The sequence below is a fragment of the Lissotriton helveticus genome, chromosome 8, assembly GCF_964261635.1.
Source record: "Lissotriton helveticus chromosome 8, aLisHel1.1, whole genome shotgun sequence".
NCBI classification, from domain to species: Eukaryota; Metazoa; Chordata; class Amphibia; order Caudata; family Salamandridae; genus Lissotriton; species Lissotriton helveticus.
Window position 1 is genome coordinate 187834708 of NC_136069.1, and position 25394 is coordinate 187860101.

The 25394-nt window shown below is 49.3% G+C and overlaps 1 protein-coding gene across 3 annotated transcripts in view; it reads left to right on the forward strand.

Annotated features, from left to right (window-relative positions):
* Positions 1-25394, forward strand: part of HLCS (holocarboxylase synthetase) — a 940243-nt gene that overhangs the window by 325704 nt on the left and 589145 nt on the right. For all 3 annotated transcript variants that reach the window (XM_078656875.1, XM_078656873.1, XM_078656874.1), the window contains exon 5: positions 16138-16317. In XM_078656875.1, the coding sequence (XP_078513001.1) occupies positions 16138-16317 (180 nt within the window). The remainder of the gene's footprint in view (positions 1-16137; positions 16318-25394) is intronic.

The window sequence follows — 25394 nt, forward strand, 5'->3', positions numbered from 1 at the left end:
CTACGGGAGTTTGTCCGATTCAGTCTTCTTTCCGGCCTACACATCAATTGGGATAAGTCGCTTATAATCCCACTCACATCCGGAACCCCTCAGCCAAGTCTGGAATACCCGCTGGTGTGGTCTGCGGACCCCGTTAAATATTTGGGTATTTGGGTGCACCACAACCCAACTGTGGTGATCAGGGAGAACTATGGCCGGCCCTACTCAAAGCTGGAAAGTATGGTTGATAACTGGATTTTGCTACCGTTGTCTCTGGCGAACCGTATTGCCCTCATTAAAATGGTTGTATTACCTAGATTTCTCTATTTGTTTGTGAATGTGCCGATTATGCTCAACATGGAGTTTTTTAAGAATCTCCGTAGCCAGTTGATTCGGCTGGTGTGGGGTGGCAAAGCTGCGCAGATACAGTGGTCGATCCTTACCAAAGGGTATGAGAGGGGTGGATTTGCGGCACCGGATTTTTATGCGTATTATCTCAGTGCGCATGCTCAATATTTATATTATTGGTACAGGCCGCATGCCTTTACACCGCACGTTGCAGTGGAGGAGGGTGATGTGGCTCCCATCCCGCTGCACAGCGTGGTCACTCATCATTCACGTGGTACTGCGAAATCAGAGATCAATGCCGTTGACGCCACGGTTTCTGCTTGGTGGAGAATTGGGCAGCTAGCACAGAAATTACCGCTATATGCGCCGGTTATGCATTTGGAACATCACGCACACATGTCTGTTACGCATGAACCCCATCTAGGAGGGTATTGCGGGAGGCTGGTCTTTCTCACATGCAAGATATCTACCCAAACGGTTTGTTTGTCACGCAAGAGGATCTACAGTATGTTAGTAGTCAGTCGCTTCTCTTCAGGTTTGTGATTCACAGGTTGCGACATGCGGCTCGGGCGCATTACACCACCTTTCCGGATGAGCCTCCTGCTCTGCTATCTCTACAATTTGTTCTTACCACACCTACCAATAAGAGGCTGATATCTAAACTATATAAACTAATTACAGAAGAAACGGTGGATGTAGCCGATAAGAGTTGGACCAAATGGAATGAGTGTTTGCCTGGCCCTATTTCAGAAGATAATTGGAAGCATATTTGCGGATTAATGGGGAAACTTTGTATGAATGGTGATCTCGAGATTATACACTTTAAATACATTCATCAAGTGTACTACACCCCGGCGCGACTGCATAGGTATGGGCTGCGCGAGTCTGCCTGTTTTGACAGGTGTGGTCAAGATGATGCAGATTTTATGCATTTGGCGTGGAACTGTAGGAAAGTGGCAGAATTCTGGAATGCGGTGCTGAATTGTTTGAGAGTAATGGTGGCTGTGGATCTCCCCTGGCGTGCCTGTTGTGCTGTGAGAGGGGTTAAGGGTACTTTCGTGCGACTGGCATTGCTAATGGCAGTGCGAAGGGTGGCGATCATGTGGGGGAATAGGCGTCATCCTGCACTCAAGGCGTGGCTGAAAGATTTGGTGTATTGCCGAGATAACCTTAGCACTTATGCGGAGGAGTTGCCCCTTAGTTCGAGACCAAGAGATGTCTGGGAGCCGTTACGAGAATATTTGCTTAATGAGGCTGAGTAAGTGATTGATTTGCGTGAGGCTTGGGGGGGCAGGGTATGTAGAGAGAGCGGCAGTGGGGATCCTGCAAATATGTCTACGTGCATACAAGTTACACAATGACTGCGATCTGTAGTTGACAATGATATAAGTTCGCCATTATTTTCTTTTATTTTCTTGTGTGTTTTGTTTTTTCTTCTGTATTTTTTTTTTCAGAACAAATTTTATTAGGGTTTGGCAGTTGACAGTATATCAGAATTAATCCACCGCTCCCTAAGAATCAGAGAGGCAGTGTGCACAGAAAAACATCACATTCAAATACAGTCAGCTAATAATCCCCCAGTCCCCACCCTCCACTAACCCACCCGGAGCCCTCCCTCCACCCCGTACGGTGTCTACATTGTCCATCTAGAGGAACCTAGCAATCGTAAACGCTGCATGTGAGCCAAATCACCCAAAGTCAGTAAGGACGCGATCTGCGTCGGTGACCCGAGGCTCCGGGGGGTCCAGCAGAAGGCCTCTGTAGTCAGCCCATTTCTTCCAGATCTTAAAATGTTTTGCAGGACACCCCCTTGCCTCAAATATCTGACGTTCTAGTCCCATGTTAAAGTCCAAACCTCGTTTCCACACCTCCAGCAGTGGTGCTCTAGGAGCCTTCCAGGCCCTGGCTATATCCCGCTTGGCCACTATGAGGCCCAAGAGGAGCAAATGTCGCTTGTACAAATTCCCCCCCACCTGTTCCATGACATGGAGAAGGCCCAGCTTCGGCGAGCGGGGGAGCTCCCAGCCCAGCACCTCCTCCAGGCACTCCCACACTCCGGTCCAAAATCTCTGCAGTCTCACACACTCCCACACCGTATGAATAAAGGAGCCCACTGCACTTCCACACCTCAGACAGTCCGGGGAGGCAATCAGTCCCGCCTTCCACAGTCGCTCCCTCGTGTAGTATACCCTATGAAGCTACTTGAATTGAATGAAGCGCAAGCGCACCGCAATCGCTGCACCCCTAGGGGCCTCCAGGGCCTCCCTCCAATCCTCCTCTTCCAAACTCCCCAACTCTCCTTCCCATATCAGCCGCAGTTTGTCAAGAGAGGGGGAACAATGGGTGATCAGCGTCTGGTAGATGCTAGAATTTTTTTTAATTTCCAATTCCCCCATGAACAATTTAGCCTCAAGGGGGCTGAATTCTGGCAAAGAAGACAGGTCCGCTATGGCGGGGGTCAGGGCGTGTCGAAGCTGCAGGTATCGAAAGAATTGGGATTGGGGCATGTCGTACTCATCCCGCAGAGCCTGAAAAGACTTTAGGACCGAGCCCCTCATAACGTGACCCAGCGCCGAGATGCCGATAGCGTCCCAGCCACCAAAGCCCCGCAGGGAAGCCAATGCCGGCAACCGCCCATTGTGCCACAGCGGGGTTTCCCCCGTCAACCTGTTCCACCATCCCATGCGTCGGAGCGCATCGCGCCACACCCGGAAGACTGTCTGCGTGACTGCCGGGAGCCTTTTGCTGAGTGCAGCCGAGTATAAAATCGTATGGAGCGTGTGCAGGTCCATCAGGTATCTCTCCAGGGCGTAAGTCGGGTCGCCGCGATCCCCATACCACCATTCGTTGAGGACCAGCAGGTGTGACGCTTGATAGTAAGACTGGACGTCCGAGGCTGCCAGTCCCCCACAATATGTCGAGAGGAAGCATGTGCGAAGCGCCACCCTCACCGCACCCCCAGTCCACAAGAACCGACCCAACGCCGAATCCACCTGCCTAAACCACTGCCGCGGTACCGGGTATGGATAATTTTGAAGCTGATATAGGAGACGGGGTAGGGCTACCATCTTGAAGATGGCCGAGCGTCCATAGACATTCAGCGGCATCCTAGACCATACTTGCATGTCTGAACGTATTCTATCCCACACGGGTAGAACATTACGGGACCATGATACTCCCGGCACGTCCGTCAGGAAGACACCTAGATATTTAAGGCCTCCCACCGCCTCCTGCAGGGCCGAAGCCCAAGGACCCAAGGCTCTACTGTCACCCAGGACCCACAATTTTGACTTCTGTACATTCAAGGTAAGGCCGGACACGTCTCCGAAGATGCGCATGATGTAGAGGACCCTGGGACCGGATCTGTTCAGGTCCGTAAGAAAGAAAAGAACATCATCGGCATAAAGCGCGATTCTATCAGTCGGACCTCCCACCCATTCCACCCCACGCAACTGTGCATCCATCCTCACCCAGGCCGCCAGTGGCTCCATCGCCAGTGCAAATAGGTAGGGCGAGAGGGGGCACCCCTGCCGTGTACCGCGGCCTATCAGAAAGGAACTGGACACCGCCCCCGCTACCCGCACCGCCGCTGTCAAGTCGGTATATAGTAAGTGAAGGTAGGACAGAAAACGGGGGCCCAGATTGAGGCGTAGAAGCAGTGCCCGAAGATACGGCCAGCTCAGGGAATCGAACGCCCTATCATTATCCGCTAGTAAAAGGGCCGCCGCCCGCGCCGCCTCCACCACTAACTGCGCCCTGCGAATGTTATGTCGAGTCGCCCGGTGGGGCATAAATCCGGCCTGATCCGGATGGACCATGTCCGATATATAGGGACAAAGGCGTTTCGCCAAGGCTTTTGCTAAGATTTTCGCTTCGAAGTTTAGCAGGGAAATCGGGCGATACAACTCAGGGCGATCCGGCGGCCGCCCAGGCTTGCAAAAGACTACCACCTACGCATGTCGCCAGTCTGCCGGAAGGCATCCACAGTCCCTAGCCGCCTCTAGCGCCTTCCTGTAGCGCATCCCCAGTTGGAGATTAAACGTTTTCATAAATTCGCAGGGGAAGCCATTAGGCCCAGGGGCCTTTCCAGCATTTAGCTCACCCAGAGCCTCTCCCAGTTCCTCCGCAGACAGCGGGAGGTCCAGTCGGGCTCGGCCTTCATCCGAGATCGCCCGAGGTGGGAGATCAGCCAGGAATCTGTTGATCTCCTCCGCCGCAAGGGACTCCCGGGGGGCATACTGCGTCTCATAGTAACGAGCAAATGTCTCAGCCAGGACCTCCGGGTCAGTGACAGAGCTTCCCGCCTCATCCCGGAGTCCAGGCAGGGGCTGGGCCTGAAAGGTACCCTGGCACAACCTGTATAGCATCGAGCCGGACTTATCCCCCCATTGACAAATTCTACTCTGCATAGCTAGCCAAGATTGGCGGGCCTCATCCAATAGTAAGGAACGATACATCTGCTGGAGTTAAAGCAATTGCCCCACCGCTTCGCCGCTCCCTCCCGACGTGCAGTCGGCCTCCCTGTCACTAACCCGACTCGCCGCCTCCTCTATGGCCAACCCGCGGGCCCTACGGTTCGCAGCGCACCACGCAATATCCACGCCTCGGAGCACCGGCTTTAGAGCCTCCCACAAGGTCACAGCGTCCGTATCTGGGCCGTCATTTTCGGTCAAGTAGTGCGCTATAGCCTCCCTCATGTGCGACTGGTAATCATCGCGCTGTAAGTGCCACGTAGAAAGGCGCCAACGAAACGGCTGTCTCTTTGTGTTTAAAAGCAGCGTCAAGGAAACCGGGTAGTGATCCGACAGACCCCAAGGAAGTATTGAAGTAGAGCCCACCCGTCCTATCCAGGGCTGGGGGACAAAAAGGTAGTCGAGGCGAGAGAAGGATTTATGAACAGCAGAGACGAGCGTGTACTCACGACCACATGCATGCTGATAACGCCAGGCGTCCACCCAACCCAACCCAGCCCCTGCACCAATCTACTCAATTTTGTCGTAGCCTCAGGCAACTGATCTCCCCCTGGCCTACAGCGGTCCAGTCTCCCATTCATCACGTCATTCCAGTCACCGCCCACTATAGTTAACACATGCGGGATTTCAGCCCAAACATCAAACAGCCGTTCCGACAGGGCGTCCTGCAGCGGGGGGGGCGCATAGATACTGCCAAACACCACGGGCTCCTCCCCCACCTTTCCCTTGACCAAGGCAAACCTACCATGCGCATCTAGCCATTGCGCTTCATGCGTATAATGCACTCGACGGTGTATCAAAACTGCAACTCCTGGATCCCCTCGCAAACCCTGCATGGAACACCTGATCATAACCATATCTACGTAAGCTAAGGGTTTTGGTGCCCATGAGGAGTAGAACATCTGCCTTTTCCTTCTTCCCCATACGCAAAACCGCTCCCCTCTTAATTCTGTCGAGCACCCCTCTTACATTCCAGCTCAAGATGCGCAGTGAAGCTCGCGGGGGTTCCGCCCCTGTCCGTCAGCCGCCATCAGGGGGCCAGAGCTCCAGTCCGTCGGGCCTCAGAGGCCACACACATACGCTTACCTTCCTCCAGACACCCACAGACACCGTGCATAAACTAGGCCTACCCACTCCCACAACTCCCCCCCTACCCCCCAACCCCTACCCGTCCCCCCGCCAACCCCCCCACCTCAAACTATACCAACAACCCCCCCACCCCATACCTCAGCAACATTGAAGTACCTGTCGCGGTGCAGGCGATCCCAGACCCCCAACGGGAGGTCGGAGATCCACAACACCAATGGATCCCTCCCAACTACCCACTAAGTGTCTAACTACCCTCCACCCAACGTGGGGACAAACTCCGGGAGAAGGCCCGCTCTCTCTCGAGCGTCTCCCGACCCATGATCCACCCACAGATTGCCAAGTATATAGCAGTAGTCCAGATGGCATGTCCAATCTCCGAATCTGTCCGTCCTTCACCCACAAGCACCCTCACGGCCCCTCGAGCCGGAAATATCTGCTAAGGCCAACGTGACACAGGGACTCAAGACTTCAGGGGGGAAGAATCCGTCGCTGCAGATTCTTCCACAGTCTTCTCCTGGGGAGGCGGGCGCTTCTGGGAGCGCGACCTCCAGTTGCTCCTGCTGCGTGATCTGCGGGGCGCCTTCTTGGGCTCCGACGTGGATGACGAGTCCGAGCCCCTCCTCGGAGGAGTGTGTACCTTAACACGCACCGTTTCGTCCGTCCATTCAAAGACATCCTCTGGAGAATTGAAGAATTGAGTGCGAGATTGAAACACCACCCGCAGACGGGCCGGATAGAGCAGGGCATACGGGATTTTCAACTCGCGAAGGCGTGCTTTCGCTGCCGTGAAGGATTGTCGTTGCTGCTGGACCAGTCTGGTGTAATCCGGGAAGATCAGAATTTTGTGGTTTTCAAACATGAGGGGGTCCTTGGCGCGAGCCAACGTAACACAGTGTCCCTGTCGTGATAGTTGAGCAGTTTGGCTATCGCGGCCCGGGGACGAGCCCCGGCGGGCGGCTTCGGAATCAGGACCCGGTGAGCCCGCTCGATGATGAAGCAGCGCGAGAGGGATTCCGGCGGAAGCCATCCCTCCAGCCACTGAGTCAAGAAGGCCTCCATGTTCCCTTTCTCACAGTCCTCCGGAAATCCAACAAAGCGCAAGTTATTCCTTCTGGCCCGTCCTTCCGCGTCCTCCACACGCAGCGCCAGGCCCTTTTGGATTCCCTCCATGGCGGCTACCTTCTTCTTGAGGATCACTACATCGTCCTCTACCTCCGTGATCCTGGTCTCAGTTTCGGTGATACGGGCGACAGCGTTGCGCAAATCTTGACGAAACAGGGTAACATCAGCTCCGACCGCACCTATCTTCGCATCCAGCATATCTCTAGATTGCGTAATGGCTGCCATTAGCGCCGCATTATCCGGTCCTGAGCTCTGCTGTCCTCCTGAGGCCCCCGCACCCCCACTTGGCCCCGCAAATTTGTCCATCGGGCCCTGCTTGGAAGAGCCCCCGCTGTTGCCTCCTCTAGTCATTGCGCTCGGGGGGCCCACGCCTGTCTGCTGGGGAGGGCGGGATACAGAAACAGCCCTAACCGGCCTAGCAGTGTCCAAGGAGCAGCACCCTCAGTAGGCCCGACGCAGACCGTGGCAGCCCCGTCACCCCGCCAAAGTCACTGTGCCACAGGAGGTGTCCCACACCGCCACACAACCAAGAGTCTAGCCACCTTAGTAGGGCCCCGCGGCGGAGCCAGTATATCCGAGTGTGGCCGTGCCCACTGTCACAGGAGATGCTGGAGGCAGCGCTGGCCCCCCCTCGTGGCTCCCGGAAAAGGCACCCGCTATCAGACCTCAGGCACACGTGATGGCTGTCTTAATCGGCCAGTGTCCCCCGCCGCGGTCCGGCCCGACCGCCGAGGGATGGGTCGCGCCCCACAGGTGCCCAGGGCGCAGAGGGCCGGTGCAGGATCAATGAAAGGGGGGGGGCTGGCGGGGAGAAGCGAGAGAACGGAGGACAGCCGTCTCCCGATGCTCCGAGGTCCCCAATCCCCGCGGTCCGAATCGGCCGCCGATCGGGGCCAGGCACCTCTTCGGGAGGGTCCCCACCCCCACCAGGCCGCACACCATGCGGCTCCCCCTTACCACACAATTGAAGTCCAGGCGCCGGTTCCACCGCCGGGAGGTCGCCAATGCCGCTCACTCGCCGGTCCCCAGGCGTCACGCGATGATGGCTATGTTCCAGCCGCGGCCCCACCGGTCTCACGGGCGGGGGCGGCGCTCCACACCCCTGCCGGTCCGGCGTCTCCTCACTTCCGGGCGGGGCGCCCACAAATCCAGGCGCCGGCTCCGACGCCCAACGTAGGCCTCACCGCCGTCTTGGCCCTGCGCTGCCGAAGGCGGCCGTAATCATGCCTCCAGGACACCCAAAGTGCTGTCGGGTCTTCGCCACCTGCGCCCACGGACCGCCACTCATGTTAGGGCAGACATAGGTCGGGGCGACGCAGGATAAAGGGAAGGATAGCTGGCAGCGGGACGGAGCTCGCTCAAGCCACGTCCGCCATGATCGCCGTCTTGGCCACGCCCCCTTTTCTTATGTATTTCGGTGGCTAGACTCTTGATTGTTTGTTTTCTTATGTGGGAGAACTGAGTTATGGCTCATGCTGGCATTGGAAGATTTAAGCGATGGTCTTTGATGTCTATATCACTATGTCATACACGAGCAACGGCTACAATATGGATGGAGATGTATTTATGTTGATTTGTATTTTTGATTTTACGATGTAATGTTTTGTTTGTGTTGGTATATTTCATTTGTCAAATTTCATAAAACTTAATTAAAAAAAAAATGTATCCGTGTGCATGCAGGGTGCTTTATTACTGCAGTTAGAGCACGGGCGGCTGAGCACAAGGAAACCAACTTGTGGAGCCATTGGCGGATGCCGACTTTGTCTCCAACAGGAAAGAAGGAAGATGCAAGGAGTAATAAATATAGCAGATTTCAGGAGGAATTACAGGGAGTCAGTGGTGTCCGAATGAGCGTATGTGCACTGGAGTGTATGAGAGTGAGACTTAGTCTCTGAAAAGTGAGATGTAGCACTTCTTGGTGCTGCTCGAGGGGCAACCCTGCAGGTCTAGTGCCTTGAATCCACAGTGTAGGTTGCAGGGACCCAATATCAGGGTTTAGGTGAGAGACAATGTTAGTTCCATAGCCGTACCCCTGTGGAAGGACCGCACCCAAGAAGAGGGTTGATTGCCTGGCAGTTGGTCTTAATCAGCACCATCAGTCTCTAGGACTCTTCTAGTCTCCATTCTTTAGAGTGGGAGAATTGGCCCAGTCCATGATGGTTTGGAAAGAGTAGGGCAATATGCGAGCCATCATGTCCAAGAAAGTGAGGTGCAGAGAGAATGAAGGTTTGTCTACGCCAAGTGAGTTGTTGTACCTGGCGCCCAAAGGCTGTGGTTTTTGCTAATTTATCTTTACCCTACTGTTTCTGGGCTGTGTAAATCAGTTTCTGGCAGCAAGCCACCTTTGTGCTGTGATTGTTTTTTGCGGTATTTCTTTATTGGCATTTTAAAACGCATTACATTATACAGTGCAGTACTGGCATTAAGGAGTCCCTTGGCAACAAAAATACACATTACAAGAATATGAAGCGATTTAAGTCAAATACCTGTTCAACAACAAGGCAATCCAGTGTAATACACATAAGGCCAGATGTACGACTGTTTTAAGCAATCGCAAATGGGAAATCGGCCCGTTTGTAACTGCAAAATTGGTCTGCCCCATGTACAAAGGAAGGGGAGTGCCAAGGGCATCCCTTCCTAATAGCGACCCATACTTCAATGTACAGTTGTTTTGCAACCGTAATTGCGGTAGCAAAACACTTGCAGTTTACCACATACTTTAAGTAGGTGGTAAGCCACATGCAAACAGGAAGGGGTTCCTAGGGGACCACTTCCCCTTTGTGAATGGATGCGAAAATATTTTTTAAGAGCAGGAATGGTCCTACGGACCACTGCCTACTCTTAAAATATGAAACCGAAACGTTTCATTTTTCTTTTTGAAATGCTTCTCGTTTTCCGTTAAGGAAAACAAGCTGCATTTAAAAAAACAAAAAACCGCTAAATTTGAAAAGCGGTTACAGACATAGTCGTCGGCTGACCTCAGCAGGCCACCATCCCAGGGAGTGCTAGCCATTCCCAATGGGGTCGCACATTGCACCTGCCTCATGAATATTAATAATCCATGCAATTTGCGACCCCATTAGGAAACGCATACAGTGTCTGAGACACTGTTGTAAATTACATTTTGCGAGTCAGAAAACAACGCAATTTGCAACTCACAAATTGTAAGGATCGTTCATCTGGCCCATAGAGCACAATTAGTGAAGGAGGCATTTGAGAATACCCGCCAGCGAGCTGTTTAGGAATTTTACAGCCTTCCCCATCAAGAGACTTGTGTATATTTCAAAATCTAACCAATAAAGTCATGAGTTTATAACAAGGAAAACAAACTATTTTAGGACATTCCCAACTCTTCCATCCAAACCGACCCCCCCCCCCCCCACCACTTCCCCCCACAGCTTCCATTCAGCATCACAGTAGTCAATGAATTATAATGTTCAGCCCTGGTCACGGTTCCGTCATGTATAAGCCATTAAATAGAGTGGTTCACTCCCCCGCCCTCTTCCTCCCCCAGGGCTCCAGTAAAGTTTGTGTCATTGCAGCACCAACTAGCAGGGTATCGGCCACCTTCACATCCCTTCACATTTTTCTCACATGTGCCTCTTCAGCCCCGGCCCACTCAAGTATATCCCACTTCCAGGCATCAATAGAATGAGGTCTAAGACTCCGCCAACTGTTTGCGATACGCCGCTTGGCCACAAGTACTCTCAGGTGGTGGCAGCTCCTGAGGTTCGCTGGGGGAATTGACAGCAACACGAACTGCTACACCACGCATAATACTTTTAGAAAGCCTGAGGACAGCGCGGGCATGATTTAGATGCTGGTGCTGTTCCGATATTTTTAAATTATTTTAAAAGTGTCACTCATCATTTTTGCGCACTGTATTGATTTGTAAAGCACTACTTGAGTTGTACCTCGCCCCGTTCCACCGCGGCTGACTGTGCCGTTTGTGTGGAGGGCGAGGCGCCATCTTGGACTGGGTTGGACCGGAGCTAGCAGTCTAGCTCTTCTGGGGAGGCAGGGCATAAAACGCAATGTGTCTTCGAGAGCGCAGCGGACGAGCGCAGCAGGCGCGCCGATGGCGCGCCGAAGGTGCGCCTAAGGTAAGCCCGTCTGCGCCCGTCCGCGGCCGTCCGGGGCCAGGGGCCATAGACCATGCCAAAACATTTTCTTACTCATCGGATGATTTACTCTCCTTAAAACCTCCTGATCATCTCTGCCGAACTTTACCCCCGCATATTTTGAAGCGCACTTTTAACTACGGCATCGCTAAAGACACACTTTCCGGCCCGATCACAAATACAAAAATTCCCAATTTACCGGCACTCACGTAAACACTAAGCCGCAGCTGAAACTTCGCTGCATGTATTTGAATACACGATCGATGGTGAAACATCAAATGGACATTTTCTTACTACTGACCTCTTAGAATCCTGATATTCTTCTGATTCTGGTTGCCGCTATTCCCATAAAAATCACAATTTCATTGCACTCCCCTCCTTGGTTTTAACAGATACTGAGAATATTGTCATCAAAACCGACACTGACAGTGGGGCCCTTGTATTAGTTTTGCTTTATCGACCACCATACTCCATGCCTACGTTCCCTACATTACTTACAGAACAACTAGCCTCGCTGGTAACAAACTACCCTAAAATCGCCTTGATCGGGGATCTTACTTATTTGGTTTGACAGCACAGATGTTGATACCCAGGCATCAGAACTTCTAGACCTGTTCACAGACATAAATCTGACCCAATATATACACTCCCCTACCCACGAGAAAGGTCATAGCCTGGACCAAATATTGTCCCATAGCCTTCCACTTTCGCTATTTCCATAATACCCTGCATCTGGTCTGACCACTTTCTCATTCATTTCACATTCACAATCAGCAGGTACATGAGATCGTCACCTCGGGCGGGTGGGAAAATCAGGAAATGGAAAGCCACAAACTTACCGGCCTTTCTAGACACACTGGCCACGTCATTGCCCTCTACAAGTACCGACCTAGACAGTATGGAGATGGAGCTTCTGCAATGGCTCCAACAGGCGGCTGACACTCACGCGCCTCTAGTGAACTTCTCTCGTTCACGTAATAGTGATGCCCACAAATAGTTTACTCCTGATCTAAAGCATCTAAAGCTTGAGGTCCGGCAAAAAGAAAGGAAATGGCGAACAAACTACCAACCACAAGACAAAGAGGCCTACTGTTGTGCTCGAAAAAACTATCAAAAAACTATTTTAAAACATAAAACAGACTATTTCTCAGCAAAAATTTTAAACTCTCAGAATAAATCTAAAGATGTTTTAACATAGTTAACGATCTCTGCAACAATGAGAGAACAGCCCCTCCTGTAATCCCCACGCAAGAACTATGTGACTCTCTAAATAATTTTTTTAAACACAAGATCATCACCATAAAACGGAGCATACCCATACCCTTAAATCAGGCTCCTATGGATGACAGTTACTTTAACCCTGTTACACTAGAATACCTCCCTCCCATTGATACAAAGTCCTTCTTGGAACTCCTTTCCCGCGTCAAATCAGGTTCTCCTAATGATATCTGTCCACCATATATTTTTAAAGAGATAGGATTAGCTATTCCACAAGGCATTCTTCCTATACTAAATGAGTCACTCTCACAGGGTAAGGTACCCAGCCAGCTTCAAGAACGCTCTGCTTATTCCCCTAGTAAAGAAACCGGGAGCGGACCCGTTGGATTCAACCAACTACAGGCCTATTTCTCTCCTGCCCTATCTGTCTAAACTTTTAGAGGCGTATGTCTCTAGTTGCCTGTCAAACTTTATTGAGAGTACTGAGTATCTGGAACCGAACCAGGCAGGCTTCCGTCCATGCCACTCTACTGAAGCCATGATACTAGCAGTATAAGACACTCTAAGGTCCAATGCAGATAAGGATATCCATCAGGCCCTTATGCTCCTCGATTTGTCGGCCGCGTTCGACTCGGTTGACTATGACATTCTGATCAACCGTGTCGAGCAGGCAGGCCTCAGGGGCCCTGCTCTGAGCTGGATAACCTCCTTCATTGAAGGCCGCACACAATCAGTGCGATTAGGGACTTTCACAGCTTCTAGATCTCTCTCCACCTGTGGGGTCCCTCAGGGATCCTCACTTTCCCCGTTATTGTTTAATCTATACCTCCGCCCATTATTACACTCCCTAAAGAATTATAAAGTCACCATTTTTAATTATGCAGACGACCTTCAGCTTGTCTTTCCCTTAAATACTCCAGACTCTGTGGCCTAGTTCCAAAAGACTATGACACACATACAAAGATGGATGAATGTCAGCCATCTTAAGCTGAACCCGGGTAAGACGGAACTGATCTTGCCCGGGAAAAGCGAACTAAGCTGGGGTCCACACTTTTGGCCACTTGACCTGGGCCCCCCCCCCCCTGCTAAATCTATGTCGGTCAAGAGCCTGGGGGTCACGCTCAGCGCAGATCTTTCTCTCAAAGCACAGGTGGGAGCTGTTGTATCTGCCAGCTTCTTCCAGCTTAGAAAGATTAAAAAAATAGCACACTTGTTGTCACGTTCTGCACTGATTCAGGTGACTATCGCACTTGTTCTCTCCCGCTTAGACTTTTCAAACAGCCTCTTCTTAGGACTCCCAGCAGGTCTTTTGAGAAGACTACAACTGGTCCAGAACCAGGCGACCAGACTTATCTGGAAACAACCAAAATGGCAATCTTTTATACCTGGCCTGGAAAAGCTACACTGGCTTCCGGTAGCTCAAAGAGTGGCCTTTAAAACTGGATGCATCACCTTCAAAGCTCTACAGAACAAAGGCCCCAATTTTATCAGGGAGCTAGTGTCAAAATATGTCCCTTCACGGAACCTCCGTTCCGTTCACAAGGCACTAGTAATTGTACCTCGGTTCAAAAGGAAACGACAGGGCGGCAGCTGCTTTCACCACCTGGCGGCCTCCCTCTGGAACTCCCTACCACTGTCGATCAGACAGAGCCAGGATCTCCTGATATTCAGACAGACCTTAAAGACCTGGCTTTTCAAACAGGCCTACCATTAGAGTATTATGTTGTGTTTATACTACCCTCTTCGATAGCGCCATGAAGCCCACGGGCGTACGAGCGCTTTAAAAATATATATTAACATAACATAACATAACAAGTAGCCCCAATACCATGTAGCGTCTATTCAGTCTCTATTTTTGGGTTATCAGGAATCCGTCCCAGTATACACTGGAGAATCTGCCTGGGAATGTCCCAGCCAGTAGTGTGTTTAATTCAGGATAGCACTTCCCTTCAATAAGGTACAATAGCAGCACAGTGAAATAACATATGCAGATCATCGGCTGTTGCGGCACCACAATGGGGGCAACACTGTTCCGTAGCTGAGTAGCTGGAGTGCAGTCTCTTAGGGGATAAGAAGAGCATATGAACAATATTATATTGGATCTGTTTAATTCGGGTGCTGATTGACAAATTCCGGACTCCAGCATGTATTTTTAACCAGTCTTTGGGAGTAAAAAGCTCATCACTAACGCTACCAGGCCTCTTCTATTTGGAGGGGCGCCAGCCGCCTATCCGGACGCAACGCCCTGTAGAGGTGTGTTATGAGCTGACAGCCGCAAGCCATAGACAATAAAGTCACCAATGTGTGCGATGGCTCTGGGGCGTGTGGGAAGATAGGCCATAACCGGTGCACCGTGGCTGCAATTTTCGCATATTACAGGAATTGTTTCCCACCAAGACAAAGTCTCCATTACCTCCTGCATAGTGATAAAATATCGCTCCGGGGAGAAGTCCGATAACAATATGCAACCTCTGTCCTGCTATTTATTGACTGCCATAAGGTCCATAATTTGAGCAAAAGGATGCATTATCCAAATATCTAAGGCCGGGGCATATGGCGAACATCTAAGTACTTGTTGTACCGCCATATCCCAAAGTCTGCCCATGCACTGGATCCAATGCGGGAATGGGTCTGTGAAGACCCGTCCTCGCATGAGCAACTCCCCAAGCTGAAGGCCATCATGCCTGCCATCTAATAAGGATCTTTCCCAGTTACGGTCGCCATCAAGCCAATGGACGGCATGCATGCTGTAGATGGGTCACTAAGTAATATAGCTCCAGGTCTGGGACGCATTTGTCCCATTCTCTCTTTAGTGTATTAAGGCCTACTCTGCATTGCTAACCTGCCCAGAGGAACTCCACCAGCAGAGAATCAAGTTTCTAAAACACCTCTCGAGGAATCTCGTGCATAGCACCCTGCATAACATACAAACACCGGGGCAATTTCACCGTTTTGTCTTAGTACAATTTTATCCACCAGAAACAGTGGGAGGGTGTTCCAGAATGTGACTGAGGGATGTAAATTCTGAAGTACTCATTCTGTGTGCAGATCAAATGTCCGCTGCTCTCCATGTGCAATTTGTATGCCCAAATATTTAACGTTCTCCATCTTCCAGGGCTGGCCCGCGTCAAGGAGCCGGCTCGCAGGGAGGTCTTTGAGAAGTTCCAGCGGGAACAAGGTTGACGTAGTCTTATTAACCTGCATACCCGAGTTCCCAGAATTCCTGCATGATATCTGGTTGTCTAAAGAAAGTATGGCATCGTCTGTGTACAGGGACACTATATGCCCTATATTGCCAACCTGTGCAGTGATTGGTATTAGGAGGATGGACAATAGCGGATTTCTTAGAGTATGAAGACTCTGAATATGTGTTTGCCATGAGCCAAATATAGCGTAATATGAGAGGTACAATGTGCCTAACTGGGATCTACCATTCATGCCGTTTTCTCTTCTACTTCATTCAGAGCTCTTCTTTCTGTGTCCTAGTTGACCAGTTGATTGCGGTTCTACTTTATTTTTTTAATAGCCCTCTCCAGACCGTGTAGGGAATTTCAGCAGACTTCCTCGCCATGTCACAGGAAAGAATGGTTTAATGCCAAATATGTATGTCTAAAACAGATTTAGTTGGGAGAGTGTAAAGTTTTGAACTTCAAGACTGTGGTTGCATTTGCTATTTGAAAAAAGTTATTTTTAGGATTTCTTGTGTTGGCGCTCCATACATCCATTGCATACTATGTGCTGTGTTAATTAATTGGAAGGACTCACCGGGAACTGGCTTTCTCTTTCAGGTGCAGTTGGAAATCTCTCCCAGCTCCAAGGACGTAAAATCAGAAGACTTTAATTGTCTGAAGCTGGACAATGCCAAGAGATACGAAGTGCTCACTCAGATTCTCAAGAGCCTCGGCATGAGGTGCGAGTTGAGTAAGCCACCAGCACTGACACCTCTTTACCTTCTGACCACTGCAGACGTGAGTATGTCCTTGAGATTGGCAGTCTTCTGCCCAAGTGAGTGATTTAGCGGTGAGGGCACCAAGGGCAAGGGACCTGAGCAAAGTACTTCTGTTTCCCACTTCCCACTGGTGGAATATGGGGCGGATCTTTGAATGGAAGGGAACACAACTGAGTAGCTGTGTGCTAATGAAAGGAATTACAATACATTTAAGTTAAATGCGGTAAATTATTATGCCAAGTGTTAGTTTGCTGATAATATTGAAAAAGAATCAGGTTCAAGCCTAATGTAATGTATGCTTTTTACTATTTACCTAACTATTCTGAGATAGAAATACCTCATAATCGTTCTTAACCAAACTTCCCCTATAGAGCTACGCCAGTGATGCATTGGCATTTCGCTGGCTCACTAACTTACTGCGTTGCACTTTACTGTTGGTACATATGTTTTTCTAAGTTACAAATACCACTGAACATCAGTTCTGTGTGCTTCTCAGGCACATAGAATTAGTATCTTACTTTGTTTGTGTCCCTCTCAACACTTTATATGATTTAAGTATGTATTGAGGAAAAATATTTGCAGTTATGTCAGTCGGAGGAGGAAGGGGTTGGCCAGAAGCTCTGTCTGAAGGGGGCTCAGACAATAAAGTTGGGGTCCACTGTTCTGGGAATATCAGAATTGTCTAATAAGGTTTAGTATTGGCAAAAAACTAGTTGTGTATCAGAATTGTCTGAGTATTGTTACCAATATAGTGTCTTTTTTTGTGATAACCAATTTTATTGATTTGCAGAGCATACATAAAATAGCACTGAACACAACCATTGTCATCGCCAACCCTCTCACCCCACCTCGACTTTCATATAGAAATACATTTGAGCAGCCTACATATAACCCCTAGTAGAGCCTCTTTTGGCTCTACTAGGGGTTCCGGAGAGGAGGGACATAATGTGTTGCCAGTAAGTAGTGATTAGAGGACCCAGGCATGTCATGTGGAAGAAGTCTGCATCTGGACTCGGAGAGTGGAAGCAGGTGGGGGACTGAACCTTTCCCTTGTGCCATAATTTAAGGGGGTGATATAGGCACAGTGAAGTTAGTTCAGTTGAATTAGTCTTTAGTGGGAGGATAAAGCGATCTCACTGGAATCCATACCGGCCAGTTGCCAGTCTGTGTCAACCATGACACCAATCCCTGCTTCCCACTTTCTCCTCGAGGGGGTGAAGACGCTGGAAGCGTTATTAATCATGGTGCAGTAGATGCTTGATTCCCCACTCTTCCATCAATAACTCCGCTCCTAATGGTTGTATTCCGGGAGTGTGACAAGGTCTTCCTTGTACATGGCAAGAGCATGTCTGACTTGCAGGTATGTGTGAAATTGGGTCTTGGAGAGTGCATATTGTGTCTGGAGATCCTGAAAGGATTTCATTTGGTTCCCAGTCCAAATATCACCCAAAGTGCATATATATATGTTATCCCATGCCTTAAAGGCCTGCCTTGGAGGCTGAGGGTATGCCTGAGTAGGCAAACCTGCCACAATGGGGCCTGTTTGGTGAGTTTGTCCTGGCGCTTCATGGACCGCAGTGTCCCTGCCAAGTCAGGAAGACCACTTGTGTTACCTCTGGGAGACATTTGGGGATTTGGTCTCTATAGAGCAGACCCATCGACTCTATCCAGGTACAATAGGGCTAATTTGACCCTGTATTCGGGGACGTTACAGCCACCAGTTAGCCAGTCATTAATCACCAGTAGTTGTGTGGCTCTGTAGTATATTTGGAGATCCGCCATCGCCATACATCTGTCGATAGCTGGCACTTTTTCCACACTATGCTGGGTGGTTGGTTAGCCTATAGGAGCATACGGATCATGGAGGAGAGGCCTCAGAACCATTGGTCCGGAATCAACCATGGGAACGTAGAGGTAGCAAGGGAGGACCATCATTTTAAACAGGGCTACATGCCCTAATGTGTTGAGTTGGAGTTCAGCCCAGCGCGGAAGGCATGCTCTGGTACGCTTGAGGATGGGTGTCATGTTAAGGCCCTATGTCATTTCGCGTGTACAATGTCTGGTACTTCGTATGGGTATAAACCCACACTGGTCTGGGTAGACCAGTTCAGTTATCATGTGTCTTAGTCTGGTGCTGAGGATCTTTATAAAGATCTTCACCTCAGTATTGGTGAGGGATATGGGCCTATATGACCCATAGTCTTGCGATGGTTCATCAGGTTTGGGGATCACCACAATCGTGGCCTCATCCAGTTCCATAAGGAACTGGCCATTCTTGGCTTCTACTAAGTAGAGATTGAGTAGATGCATCACCAGTTATCAACTCCCCTAACTCGCAACTAAAGAACAATGCCTCCTTGCTCAACTTCCTCCCTGTCACTGAGCTAGAAGTGCTTAAAATTATTGGCAATCTTAAACGGTCCTCCCACAGAAAAGACCCCGCACCCTCTAACCTTGTCCCTACCCTTAAGCACAGCATCGCTCCATTCTGGACCACAATCATCAACACCTCTCTCTCCACAGGCTGCATCCCCACCTCCCTTCAACTTGGACAAATCTCGCCCACAATTAAAAACCCCAATGCTGACCCTAATGACCTAAACAATCTCCGCCCCATCACTAACCTCCCCCTTCCCTCAAAGGTCCTTGAAAAATGTGTCCTACTACAACTTGACAAACACATCGAAAACTTCAACCTACTCGACCCCCTTCAAGCAGGCTTCAGAAAAGGCTGTAGCACCGAAACGGCAATCCTCAATGTCATAGATGACATCCATCAATCACTTGATAATGGCGAGACCTGCTTCTTATCCTTCTTGATCTCTCCACAGCGTTCGATACAGTCAACCATTCAGCCCTACTTAATGTTCTTAGGACCCGTTTCGGCCTTAATGGTACCACCTACAAATGGTTCATCTCTTACCTTCAACACCGAACTCAGCAAGTCAAAATTCAAAATTGTCTCTCTAACCCCACTCCCGTCTCCCTTAGAGTCCCCCAAGGATCTATTCTCTCTCCCTCCCTCTTTAACCTCTTTATGGAACCCCTCACCCTCATTCTTAAACAAGCACCTCTACGCCGATGACACCCAAATCTATCACAAGATTAAAACTCATGCTGACATCTTACCCCTGAACAACACCCTTACCAAGATCCAAACCTGGTTCCATTTAAATAATCTCAAACTTAACCCTAATAAAACCGAATTCATTCTCTTCTCCCCTAAAAATAACCCTCTTGTCGTTCAATCATGGATTTCTGACCTTAATGCACTCAACTGCTCATTCACACTGTCCAACTCCGTCAAATCTCTTGGCATTTCTATCGACAACACCCTAACCCTTAACGTTCACATCAAAAACTCTGCCAAAGGAGCCCTCTTCACTCTCCGTCACCAAGAAAATCAAACCATTCATACCCACCGATGATTTTAAACTTGCAGTTCAGTCACTTGTTCTTTAACGTATTGATTATGGTAACGCTATTCTAAACGGAATCCCCAAGGTCCACCTTGCTCCAATCAAAGCTGTGCTCAACTTTGCAGCCAGGCTCATCACAGACTGCAAATGCTTTGATCATATCCCCCCAGCTCTCAAATCTCTTAAATGGCTCCCTATCAAAGGCAGATCTGGTTACAAAACTGCCTGCATTACTCATAAAGTCCTCCATCAAAACACTCCGCAGTACCTCTCCAAGAAAATCCTCATTGCTGGCACCACTTGTCCTTTGAGAAGCACCAACACCCTCCTCCTAATCCCACCTCTGCATAACAATAAAGCCACACAGTCTTGCTCCTTCTCTGGCAATGCCCCTACTATCTGGAATGCCCTCCTAAAAAACCTGCGCTGTAACCCCTCCTATTCCAGCTTCAAAAAAGACCTCAAAACCCACCTCCTCAATTACTATTAGGGATCCTAACCTGTGCCCTACTCCTGATCTCTTAGCACCATACTATATTTGTTCGGTAATATATGTCCCTCATCCTGTACTCCATTTTACCTAATTACTTGAAATGTATAGCTCCAGCTCCTGTTTATTCTATTATGATTTGTATAATGCTCATGCTGTTTTTACTTTGTATATTTCACATTGTTGTTTCCTTACCTTTTATATGCTTTTATACCATGTTTGCCTTATACTATCCTAATCATGTAAAGCGCTCTGATACATCTGGGTATAGCCAGCGCTATATAAAACCTTTAAAATAAATAAATTAAATTAAATGAGAGGAAAGGATGTCTTGGAACCTGCTAAAATTTTCAGATAGGTCGAAGATGGCCTCCTGTAGTTCCTCCACTGAGATGAGTTTGAAATCCGTGGGAGTGGTATGTCCACCAGAAAAGGTTGGTACTGTTTACAGAGACGGCGAGTTGGGGCTTATATAGTGACCAATAATACTCTGCAAAAGTTGCAGCAATTTCTATGGAGTTGGACCGAAGAGCTCTAGTTGAGTCTGGAATTTCAGAGATTATCCTATTGGCTGTATTCTCTGTGGGTAGCCAATAAAAGAATTTACCGAATTTGTTTCTGTCCTCGACCTGCTGAGTGGAACTCCACCATTGTGGGCCTCTTTGAGAGCTGTCTGCCTGAGAGTGGATCTGGTGAGTATTTATTAACGTCTGGTGTTCTCATACAGGTGTAAGAAGTATTGTTGCTCCAGTGTGGCTTTGCGGGCCTCTAAGTTTCTCATGTCTTACCTCATAGCCTTTTCAGTCTGTCGTACGTAGCCCCTTGGCGACCCTACGCATGATACCTTTCCGGCCACACAGAGCATGCTCGTAGAGTCCACCGTTCCAGTGTTAGCCTCGAAATAAGCCTGTCGCTCATCAGCAAGATGCTCCATGCAGCGTTCAACCTGTAGGAACCAGGCATTGATTTGCCACATGGGGTACAACAGTCAAGTGTCTTTTAACACTTAAGGTCCGATTACAAGTCAGGTGCTTTTTCTGACCTGTGCATAAACCGTGAATTTACCTACAGGACGGAATTACAATAATTATCGGATGCATAAAATAACTCCGCGTTCCTTAAATTTCAGCAGCTCAAACCTGCCGAAATATAACGGGTGAAAACCATACGGTAATTAATGTAACATGTGGAACACCAAAATCCGCTTGTTATTCCCCAGAAACTTGTAATAGGTGCTATTTATCACACCTGATAAATAATGAACCCCGTGGTATCATTTTTTACCAGGTGCGATAAATAGGCCTAAACTTGTAATCAAGCCCTTAACCTTTTAAAACATCGTATACATACTGGGTGTATACTGTTCTTACTATTCTGACATTGTAATATGCACACTCCATTGACGCTATGAACATCTTGATGCTTGTTGTTTATGCTTTCCACTAAGAGCAAAACATCAACTATTAATGTAAATGGGATTATCAACAGACACCGGTAACTTACAGGCATATTAAACAGAGACATCCAGAAACACTTGTTGGGGTGACCACTGTTGGATATGACTTTATGCATGCATGCATGTATGCATGTATGTATGTGGTATTTGCGTAGCACAAACAGCGAAAAGGGAGCCGAGGCAGTAAAGTGTCAAAGGCAAAGATGCAGGCAATGAGTGACTGCAAGCTTAGTGTGGAAGTGAACTGTTAACTGCTTCTTGATGTAGTATCCCTTAAATACACTCTCCAGCTCTTTCCTAAATTAGAATATTCATCAAGACTGCCCCAAATGTGCTTCAGAGTGCATCAGTGGAGAAAGCCTGCTGCCTTGTTTTGAACTCCTTTGTCTCCAGTCTTATAGTGCTGAGAGCCACCAGAGGTGATGGGTTTGACAACCAGATAGGCGGTGGTACTGGTCGTTATGATTTTTGTAGATGTTGCAGCTAGTTTTTAAGATGGTGCAGGCCAGCAAGGAAAGCTAGTGAAATTCTATTAAAGTGTGGACTTTTTTCTTCAGGCATTAAATGAGGTGGCCTGCAGCATGTCCGATTCTCTTAAATGGTACCAATGTGGAGTTCGGAAGGCTGTAGATTAGAGCATTGTCACCAACCAGTGACAATGCTCTAATCTACAGCCCAACCTAGTCTTCAGACCAACGTCTGAAGACTCTTTGCAGGTGGATTTTTTTTTTTTTTTTAAGTTGAAAGACCTGTTTCAAGCCTGCTTGGTTTACATTACGTTGTGCTCTGTTCTTTGTGAGTAAGGTCGTTTGTAGAGTGAAACCGAGTGGCATTGGGTGTAAGTTAGACTGTGAACCCCTTTAGATTCAAGTCATTAGGCCACATTTAGAGCAAGAGTGGATCTTAATGGGGAATTCTAGCCCACTAGGACTATGGGCCAGATGTAGGTAATCCCAGTTTACCTACTCTTAAATACCGAATCAAATCATACCGATTCGGTATTTAAGAACAGGTAAATGGGATGTAGGTAATTTTTCTGTAACAATTACAGAATCGGTAAGTTTCGGTAATTACCGAATCGGTATTTACCGATTCGGTAAAAGGGGGAAACATTGAAGGGTGGCATGTATGTCTGCAACATGGCACTGTTGGAAAAGCAAAATAAAATCCTTTTTTTTTTTTTTTTTTTTAAACCTTTATTAGCAGCAAAAGGATATACAATTCTAGGCCTACAACCAAATCGGCCGTCATCAATATGTAAAACGGTCACAGGTTCCAAGGCAAATAGTACAAATTCAAGCAGCAAAAGCAAAGGCAAAACAATCATAAAAAGGGGGAGAAGACACCTAGGAACCAGACGGCCAAAGAACAGGAGCAAAAAAGGTTAATTTTATAATATGGGGATGAGGCGTACGATAGGCTCACTTTCAATATAAAGGCGTCCGAAGTCCCACAATCATCCTCAGCGACAATAAGGGGGCATGGGGCCGCAATACAGGAGAGGCAACATAATACACACCGGGAGACAGAGACATTTTAGACATAATCGACACATGTTCAATACCATCTTTACATGCCCACCACCCAAACCACAGCCAAACCAGGACAGAGGGATCGGACAAACACCACATCAAAACTAACCCATCATAGTGACCTCTAAAAAAGGGGGGGAAGGGGGCCAGGAAAAGGGAAGAAAGAGGGAAAGGAGGGGGAGGGAGGGAGGACAAAATGGAAAAATAATAACAGGAAATAAAACACAAAACGAAGGAAAGAAGACCACGCCGAAACAGGAGTCCCATGGAGGGAGTACAGGAGAAAACAGGAGCATCCATAACAAGGAGGGTACAGCAATCGAAACGAAACGTAACCAACCCAGAAGAGGAGGATCGATGACGCCTCATACCCCACTCCGAACATACCACGGGAGGCAAGGACAGACGCGGCCTCACTATAAAGACATACAAAAAGGGCCATAGAACCATAGAACAAACAACAAATAGATCCCAACCCACCCATCCCACGCTGCACCCCTGCAGAAGGCTATGGCCTACCCTTCAAACAGCGTGCCTGTCGCCCTAAACCAGAACCCGAAATATAGCGAGAAAGAAAGAGAGAAAAATGAGACAAAAAGAAACAGAAACAAAAATAAGGAAAACAGGAGGGAGGAGCATAAGAACAGAAATCAATACGGTCGGCCGCAGCCCTCCGCCCAACCAAACAATCATAGCAAAAACCAGACCAGGACGACACCATTTCAAGCACCATAAAACTTACAGAGGAGAGGACCTCCCACCGCGCCATGGGTACAAACAATCGCGCCACGAAGTCGTACAGCAAGAATCCCCAGGAGTCACGCATATCACCCCCAACCCTTACGAACCACAGATTCCACCCACAACATGACAATGTAAAGTGAGCTACTCAATACAAAACCAGGACACAATTGAAATAAATTTGTTCCGCCATGAGGACAAGGAGGAACAATCGGTCCGCAAGCGAGCAAAAGTCCGAATAGAGAGTGTATAAGCACCAGCAATCGCCGCACGGGTGATAAAGAGCAGGAGAGCAGTGTCACCGTTTGGGAAAGCGAGGGGTTCTACGCAATAGACAAATGCGAAGCCATCGGTACCGGCGCAGGCGGCAGTCCACTAATAGTTCCGGGCATCCCAGCCAAACAGGGCCGCGGCACAACGTCCAAGTCTCTGGGGTCAGCACCTAGAAAAGCAGGGAGCTGCAAAGTCCCCGGCACATCAAATGATCGTCGATCAGCGGCGGCAACACTTGCAGTAGTCGAGGGGGGCGAAGCAATGGAGTCTCCGAAACAACAGGGAGGCAAGAAGAAACGGCTGCTCAAAATGGCGGCAGGTCGTGGCGGACTCACGGGGACATCTGGGGCCAGGAATGGGCGCAGGGATCGCAGAGCTTCCAGGATATCTCAGAGGGTAAGCTCCCGCTCACCAGACCAGATCCCCGCGCAATCAGGCAACCCAAGCCCGCCGCCACGAGGCGATACCAGTTCCAGATGGTCGGCCGCCATTTCGCGAATTCAGCCCAGTCGCCACCCTCCGCGACTCTCAATAACAGTTCCAAAATGCAGAACTTTACAGAGCTCCGGGGGGCCTCCAGCAATGGCAGCCTGGGTGCAGAAAGGATGTCTGCCCAATGCGGGTCTCCGCCTGCACCAGCACCGGCGCCTCAAACAAGCAGATTCCGGGCGCCAAGGTCCAGGGCCGCCGGAAACCGCAGCGGCAGGGGGGACCCCTTCACAGAGTCAGTTCCCGGTGCATCTCACCCACATCAGCCTCGCGGCCACCAGGGCAGGCCCGGATCAGGAACGCCGGGATGTTCGCGCAACGGCTCTCATCATTGGTTCACTCTCTCGACCGGGGCCGAGAGACGTCGGATCCCACAGGCGAGGTCCCGGTCTAGGTTCCACGGAGGCCCCGATCTTGCGAAGGGCACAACTTCGGAGCCGCTGCACGTCAAAACCTCCGGGCCAGATGGTAAGTACAAGTGAGGTGTGCCGTCTCCAATTCCACGATAATTTGTCGTCTCCGGACAGGATAAGGTACAGGATATACGATCAGGCCGGAGGGCTGCGGGAGCCGAGCTAAAAGGCGACCATTACGCTCGCGAGCTTGGCTCCTCCCATAAAATCCTTTTTCAAAGGTTTTCATTATTTACCACCAACTTCTAGTTGGTGGTAAATAACGAATCCTTGACTGAGGAAT